Genomic DNA, 8,180 nt, shown 5'->3' with positions numbered 1-8,180 from the left:
TTCTTCTTTTATCGCAGGTTTGGAGACTCCATGGGCACGGGTGTGTGTCGCATGCTGGCACTGCCTGAAACCCTGGGGGAAGTCCAAAACAAGTTGCTGACAGAGATTTATAGGGATCCAGAGGTACGTGGAGACCGTAGTAGCAGTGACAAGAAGAAAAGCGATCTAATCTTGCCTGAACATCATCCTGAAAGAACTGCCACACAGGGGAAGGAATATAACTTTATTTAAAAAAAAAAATAATTTAGCTCAAACACAAACAGGATTGCAGAAGGTTGATGGAAGCAGGAAGAACAATATTTACCCACAGAACTTAAACCAGACCAATTTCATTCTCTTGTGGATGATACTGTCAGTGCCCTTCCCTGCCCACAGTTCTTCAAGGCCTCACCTGCACAGAAAGGAATCCTGACTCCTGGGGCTCTTAGTAACAAGGCAGAGGAGAAATGGTGTCTGCCACACATGAAATGCTATTCCTACCTCCAGAGCCTCCATGGAGATCCAAAAAGCCAGAAGAGCAACACCAGCATCTAAACCAACGTGCAATAAAAAGGGAACAACTTGCACGCCTCCCTGGAAGTCTACCTACCCATGCCCCACTCCCAGCGTCCTGGCCAAGTACTTCCACCCATGCCTGAATTCGCGCCCCCGCCCACAGGTGCTGTACACAGAGGTGTGCACGCAGGACTTTGCAATACTCCTCCCTCCCCGTTCCCTCCTCACCCGGACCTGCTGATCTTTCACACCTCTCTCTGTGCCTGCCTGCGTACATTTCTTGGCACAGCAGCAGTTTGTTTCACAGTGATGTGTGCCCCGGAACGCGCTCAGCCGCTACTGCAATTTCTTCTCTTCTGTGAAGTGGCCTTTCATGCAATTGCCATTCTGGTACACAGGGCTGGCCCCCTTCTTTCTGCACCACACCACAGATTTGTAGAAGACAAATCCAATACCAGCCAGACACAGCAAGAGAAGAGCCAAGATGTCCAGGCAGAAGTACTCATATAAGGAGAGGTCGTAGACAGCAGGGCGAAGATACGGTGCCCCGTCGTGACGAAGGATGTACTCCAGCCAGTACACTGTCCTGTTGAGAGCATGCATCGGTCTGTCCAGGTGCAGAGCTGAGATGAGCTTGGCTGCTTTTCTGTAGCTGCAAGGGAAGAAGACAAGAAGTTATCCTCCTGACAGGAGCTTCAGAGCTGGGAATTGGTCTGAGGTGTCAAGTCCCAGATGATACCTTTGGAGAGTGGCAAATTCCTTCCAGAATTCTCTTCCTATCTGCCTCTCAAAGCCACTCTGATGGCAACCGTTAGCCACGGCAGCACAAACCGGAGGACATTTGCTTCGTGTTTTATTAACAAGACTGGCAGTCCAGCTCCGAAGTCCCTGCTCAGTGGGTTCACATGGATTGTTGCTTTCTGAGGCGAGTTTGCACCCAGCATTGAGCAACAGTTGCACGCTTGAAGATCGGCCAAATCCTTCAAGGTACCGAGTGGCAACACCTTAACAGTTGATGCTGCAGTCAGTATTTGAGACCTCCTAACAGCTAACAAAACCAACCAAACAAGAATGAAGCTCTCGGACAGCATTTCAAACACTAGCAGTTGCATGTGTCCTGTTAGAAAGTGAGAGCCTTTCCTGTACTGCAGCAGATCTAGGAAAGGGCACAGTGTCTGGTTCTCAGAAGGAACAGACGGAGCAATACCTGCAGTCCACCCTCTGTGCTAACTCTTTCCACAGAAAGCTGTTTGGACAGGGAAATCCCAAGGTGAGGTTGCGATCTCACTTTCCCTGATGACAGGGCGGCATTAAAAGGAGAAGAGGTTTGTGCCTCAGCATCTCAGAAGGCTTTCTAAGAAAATTACAGTCAGAGCCAAACAGGACTAGATCGCACCCTCTAACAGCAGACGGTGGAGTACCTCCTCCTGGAGGCATCTCAGGATTTCAAGGCACTAACACGTCTCGCCAGTTGAGCAATGCTTGCACCTCTGCTCGGTCCAGAAGCCACCACAGGCTGTGTAGGGGACAACACAGGGACATGCTGGTCCCTACGTACAGCCTGCCCCAAGGAAGAGCTTGATGCTTTTGGATACCTCACCTGGGATCAGAGATAACTGTGACAACAGCCTGGTAAAGATCCTCTTCTTTGACTCTGCTCCAGTCCATTAGGATACCCATGCCCTTTGCCTCCACTCTGGTCATGATGTCAAACTGGTCCCCATAGAAAGGAAATCCCACCACTGGCACACCATGATAAATTGCCTCAAATACACCGTTCATCCCGCAGTGGCTGACAAAGGCTTTCACATTGGGATGGCCTGTGGGCAAAGAAACGGCAGCAGGTCAGTGCCTTCTACGCTGAAACAGGCTACTGGTGGCTTCCTCAGCAGACAGCGTCGATGCATGTTTAGGGAAAACCAGGCATGCTGAGCAGAGAGGATGTTACCCTTTGGGAACACACCTGGATTTTGGCAGCCCAAAACTTAGGACTAGTGCCTGGAGGAGGAGGGAGATAGGGGCTGAGATGCAGCATCAAGCAGGTGCTAGGTGAGGACCGTGTTTTATACAGATCAGACTCACAAGCAACTGACTTAGACCCACACAGGTGCTGTTGTCCTTGTATGCCTTTGCTGTGGTTTGGGCTAAACTCCAGGGATGTTGCTAGTGGCGCACACACACGCACCCCGAGCCCAGCCTTACCTAGCAGGTCATTCTGGGGCAGCCACCCCATCATCAGTGTATTCTCACCCAGGTTTCTTGGCTTCTGCCCAAAGTATCTGTGGGAGGAGATAAAGGAGGGGGAAAAAAGGGGAAAGGAAACACACAGAGAACAATTAAAAATTCTATCAGATCAAGAGATGGAAAGCAAATTCTGTGTTTTGAGATTAATCGCCCCTCAACATCGATTTTCATCTAACTTAAGAGGAATCCCATTCCCTCCTCACCTCCACACCACCCGCTGCGGGAGGCGAGCGAACGCGCCAGCCATCTTCTCCACCAAATCGCTTGGAAGAGCTCGGATCCCAATGCCAAAGGAGACAACGACGACACCTGCATCTGCTGCTTCCACCCAGAGACGCAGACCCTGCAGGCAAAACACGTAAAGCTACCTTGAAGTCTTGTTGGAGGAAGGCTCTTCCCACTGTTGCCTCTGCCAGTAGAAAGTTGTCTTTGGAGAGGATGAAGCCAAATCCACCTGGAGCACAAATCTACATGGTTTTCACCAGGCAACAAACTCTAAAAGCGCTGTGATTGCTGCGCCCAGCCAGGCAGATATTACTTGAGCACCTGATGGGCTTGGAAGCTCTGCAGGGAGGTGTCCAAAACTTGCATTTCACAGCATTACCTCCTGCTTTGGAGGCAACGCAATTACTTTTTGGCAAGGAGGGCTCTGAAAACATAGGGCCCACAAAGGAGCAGCCAAAGCAGAGAAAGAAATTGGAGTAAAAAGAGGAAGGCTATTTTCCATCACCTCTACAGCAGGAGGCCTGTCAGGGTCGCTAGCCGTAGGCTGATACAACAGATGAAATATCACGCAGGCAGAGTCGGGAATAACGTCTTGCTGGAGGTCCCCCACAAACTCTCCAATGCTGAAGGCTCCTGGTGGCGGCAGAAGGTTTTGCCATCTTGCCAGGAGACTCCTACCCATCCTTAATAGCTACTCGCAGGTAGCAGGTTTAGGTTTTGGTCACTAGGCAGGGACGTAGGTACAGCTTCATCAAAAAACAGTTTTTTGTTCTTCATTCGGAGGCTACCTGTAATGCTACACAAACAGCTGCGTGTCTAGAAGAGAGTCCACACTTTTTTCAACCAGGGCCAGAAGGCTGCAGGGAGAAGAAATCAGCCACCACAGCTGCTGTGGAGCAAACACCAACTATTCCCTTTTATGCCAGGCTGGGCTGAGCCTATCTCTCATTATGGATTCCGTCCTGCTTCAAGTTTCCCATCTATCACAGTCAGGAGCATTTTAGGGAAGTTTTGTAAAATCTGTCTTTGAGTATGAATACTTCCTTGAAATGAACATCGTAGAAGAACATGAAGGGGGAAAAAAAGCTTTTCCTGTTATTAAAGGAGAAAAATAGGATGATTAATTCAGAATATCTTAGTAGTAGTAGTTTACAGGAACAGAAGAGTTACAGAGCACATTTTAGTGTTACTCTCTGGGGATATTTGTCCTTTGTCATATGCTTCAGGGACTCAAACCTATCTTTGCAGAAATGCTTAAAAAGCCGGGAAACAACCCAACAACAAAGAATCAAAAAGTTTTCAACTAAGGGGTTTTGGTTTCTCCATTCTCTTGAGTTTCACATCCTTTGAGCAATACAATCACTAAAACTGCTAAAGAGGAGAAAGTGCTAGTTTTACTTTTCTAAATAAAAGTACAATGACTCATAAACCAGATGATTACATTATCCATTATAACTGGGCCTTAACATTTGACTTTCAGAAACAGCATTGAAGTTGCTAGGAAAGCACGGTTGACCACCAGAAGTTCTCACCACCTCTCAAATACGTATCTATATTTCACCGAGTCCTAATCAGAAGAACTGGCAATCATATTGTTCCAAATACTAGGAAATAAACACCTTAGTTACATAGCTCTGCTCCAGTTCAGATGGGAGATTCCTTAAGCTACATCTAGACCTACAGGAGCCCTCTTTTCTGCTGGCACCCTGTAACCTGGACGCAGACATGCCTACCTGCTAGCACAACAGCCACCACCTACTGCAGGGCTCTGAACTTATCTCCATCATTCTTCCCTTCGGCGCCCTGGGATCTGTTCTGGAAGCTGGGAAACACATGAGTAATGCCCCAGCAAACAACTCCCTTCTTTACAAGGCAGGCGTGTACACAGCCAGATTGGACCAAGCCACTGTTTTGCAAGACCTGTGAGGTAGCCACTCTCTGACACAGCTTTCCGAGCACCCTACGTGCGTTGCATTACCTGCATGCTGTGCCACATGGGAAAGGGTGACGTGCAGCCATACACATCTGGAGGACTTCTGTTCTGAAGCACCTGACCTCACTTCTTCCTTTTAGCTGGAAAAAAACTGGCACGCACGGTCTCAATTAAAGCTGCCACCAGAGATCCTGACAGGCCTCTAATAATTTGAAACTTGAATCTTACCTCCATTTCAGTCCCTTAGTCAGGACATCAGGACAATCTGACTGCCGGAGTGTCATTATCTGGGTCTATTCCCCGCGGTGTTTGTAGAAGCGGTAAGGCAATGGAAGGAATGGCAGGCAGTTGCCTTCAGCTGGAGGCTATAAGAGCTTGTCGCTCTGAATTAATTACTGGGGATAGTGAGGTACAGGCCAGAGAAAGCCACTGGGATCCCTGGGGAGTTTTCCCTCAGGGCAAGACCTTGAGAAAAAGGGGATGATACACTTCAGTTTTGTACACTTTGGGATTCCACACTGAATCTGATGAGGGAAGAAGCACCGCTCTCTCCTGTGGGTTCTTAAGACTACAAGCTTGAGGGCAGAAACACCCTACAAGAAATAGGATTAAGGAATAAATTCTGGATTGACATAAATCAGTGATGAAGCAATGAAGACTAATTGTTCTTCCCATTTCCACTTCAAGTATAGGAACAAACAAACTACTCGTGATCAAGTGCCAGTGACAACACCATCAATTTAAGACTTCCACACACCATTTTACATAGACAGTGAAGCCAAATCTTCCTTTAGGGCAGATAGCTTAATTCTACATCCTTCCTGTACCCCCCCAGTCCTCAGAGCTCCCTATCTCCCTGCTGCACCCAAGCACGAAAACACAGCAGGCTTCCAGACTCCGGGGGCTTCAGAACGTTTACAAAGTTCTTTAAAAGAATATTTGCACTGAATAACTCCCCAGGTTAATGTGCAATCACAGCTCCAAGCTTTCCTGCACTTACCACTGGAAGGGGCTTTGCAGGCTCCGCGAGGATCCCGCCTGTGAAAATGACATGAGGGAGCGTCGGACGGGGAAAGTCCAGCACCACATCGTTACAGAGGAAGAAGAGACTAGTTCCATGGACAAGGTCCAACATGGATGTCTTGGGCTCCACCCTATGCTTCTCCATGAGACGTTCAAACTTGGGCAGGATGACCAGCTTCGTAGCCACACGAGTGATCATGTAGACTAGGAGATTCCAAGTCCTACCAAAGAAGCCCATCCTGTCTGTCATCAGGGAGTTGAACTCGGGGACATAGGCAATGGGGGAAGTGGCACCAATCTCTGCTGGGAACCAGAAACCTGTGGAGATCACAGCATATTTGACACGGAGGATGTGGGCCAGGATAAAGCCACACATCTCATTGGGGTCCACCAACAGTAGGTCAAAGTGCTCACGCTGGAGTTTCTGCAAAAGGGTAGAGTTTCCCAGCACAAGGTCACAGTTTTCCAGGTACTTCTCCAAAAAGGAAAACATCTCCAGAGAGGTCATCTTCCCTTGGAAGACACGCTTTATCTTCTCCTGCACCCAGGCATCCGAGCTCTCTGTGCTGAAGATACCCCAGTACCTCTGCACACGGAAGCCAGGCAGGTAGGTTTCCACATCCCGACCCTCATGAAGAAGTAGGACGGGGTCATGGCCCCGGTCAGTCAGTGCCTCTGCCACTCGCATGAAGACTCGCAAGTGGCTGTCAAAGACTATGGTGGGCATGATCAGCACCTTGGCGCAGCGAGATGGCTCCAGAGTGAATGCAGCCATTAGGAAGGGAAGAGCAGCAGGGCACAGCAGCACCTTCATTACCTTCATAGCTGCAAGGAGAGAAACTTGCCATTAATATTGTATGAAATGCTTTGTCATGTACTTGGCCAACTAACAGCTGGGATTTTAGCTGCAAGCCAGAAGCTCATGAGCTGGGAGGGAAGAGTAGTCTAGAGTTCATCACTGGGGAAAAAAAAACCCAAATAAAAAACAAAACCAGCCACAAAAATTAAAATAACCCCCCAACAGTCAGATATCAGGGTACATCAGGGGAGTTTTCCAGAATTTTAGAATCTGTTCTCTGTGCTCCTAAGGCTCAAAAACTAGCAGACTGACTTGCAGAGAGTCAGGGAGGGAGAGCAGCCGGAGGAGCTCTGCTGGGTCGCAGCACCAGCAGAGACACTCGCTGGTCAACCCCCAGTTACCGCTACAGAACCAGCACAGCTGGATTTCATTTCTATTTCTGCTCAGCCAGAATGGCTGGTTCCCTCTGAGCCCTTGATGTCTGTGCAAGCTCACTGGGAGGCCTGCAGAGCCCAGTGGGAATGCCGAGAGGCATGCTCTGGCTTTGGCCCTCGCAAGGCTGGCAAGCCGCCTTGCTCAGTGCAGACAGGGCGGGAGCAAGCCCAGGTCACCGCAGGACCCTCGGAGAGGAACCACAATCCCAGAGAGCACAGCAGGGGTCTGGATGGAGAGCTGTTCTGCTACAGACCAGCTGTGGGAGGATGGGCAGGCTCCGGGGAAAGGGCTGGGAAGGGAAAGCAGGCACTGGGTACTGATGCACTGGAAGAAGGCAAACTCAGAAAGCAGCCCCAGAGACAGCGTACAACACCCGTGGCACACCGATGCCCCTTAGTCACACTCCTACGGCCGCCCTCCTGTTCCCCGTTTGGTGAAACACCCAGCATTTCTGTTGTGTAAGGGGTGTTGCTACATCCCTGGAAGCGAACGCGCCTCACCCACACCTTACATTATTTTGGGAAAAGAATTACGTGATAATTACTTGGGAACAGTCAGAAGCAGAGCCGTGTCCTGAAGACCCAGTTCAGACCTGCTAGGAAGGGGGTGGCGGGGAGAAGTTACAATGAGGACAATTATAAGTGGATATTGGATGGCCCCACATGCCAAGCCACAGAGGGGCTGCAGGGACGTGGTAGTGCAGAATTCGGTCGAAGATTTTCCTGCCAGCCTCTCCACTATTGCTTCAAAGCAATAGTTTCAAAGGCAATTCCTAGCAGGGCTTGGACCGCCACCCTTCCCACCCAGGGCCAGCTGGGTGGCTGTGCCTGCAGGAGGGATGAGAAACACGAGCAATGCTAGCAGCTGATAAGGGGGTGGTTGGACCCACAGAGCAAGAGCTCCAGGTGGATGGAGACAAAGGTGGTGGGCTTGAGAGAAGAGAGCAGAAGCCCTGCAAGGAAATAAGGATCTGCCCAGGATCTTGCCTCCCTGCCAGCGGGAACAGGCTGGCTTATGCCGGCAGAG

At 49.7% G+C, this 8,180-nt stretch overlaps 1 protein-coding gene across 1 annotated transcript; it reads right to left on the bottom strand.

Annotated features, from left to right (window-relative positions):
* Positions 1-204: 204 nt before the first annotated feature.
* LOC142063505 (2-hydroxyacylsphingosine 1-beta-galactosyltransferase-like) lies at positions 205-6,816 on the bottom strand. Its single transcript, XM_075107312.1, has 5 exons — positions 5,898-6,816; positions 2,943-3,082; positions 2,698-2,774; positions 2,096-2,315; positions 205-1,147 (listed from the first exon to the last, which is right to left on the bottom strand). The coding sequence occupies exons 1-5, from the start codon at positions 6,741-6,743 to the stop codon at positions 832-834; spliced, it is 1,599 nt and encodes a 532-aa protein (XP_074963413.1). The 5' UTR covers positions 6,744-6,816; the 3' UTR covers positions 205-831.
* Positions 6,817-8,180: the final 1,364 nt, after the last annotated feature.

This window comes from Phalacrocorax aristotelis, chromosome 12, assembly GCF_949628215.1.
Source record: "Phalacrocorax aristotelis chromosome 12, bGulAri2.1, whole genome shotgun sequence".
Taxonomy (NCBI): Eukaryota; Metazoa; Chordata; class Aves; order Suliformes; family Phalacrocoracidae; genus Phalacrocorax; species Phalacrocorax aristotelis.
This window is presented reverse-complemented; position numbering and strand designations above follow the sequence as displayed.

Bases quoted from the DNA above. Each gene is read 5' to 3' on its own strand.
- LOC142063505 (XM_075107312.1), bottom strand. From the start codon at position 6,743: ATGAAGGTAATGAAGGTGCTGCTGTGCCCTGCTGCTCTTCCCTTCCTA. The intron at 3,083-5,897 runs GTAAGTGCAGGA...TTTTGCCTGCAG, and splicing joins CTGCAAAGCCCCTTCCAGTG to GGTCTGCGTCTCTGGGTGGA. The intron at 2,316-2,697 runs GTAAGGCTGGGC...CTTTGCCCACAG, and splicing joins GCCCCAGAATGACCTGCTAG to GCCATCCCAATGTGAAAGCC.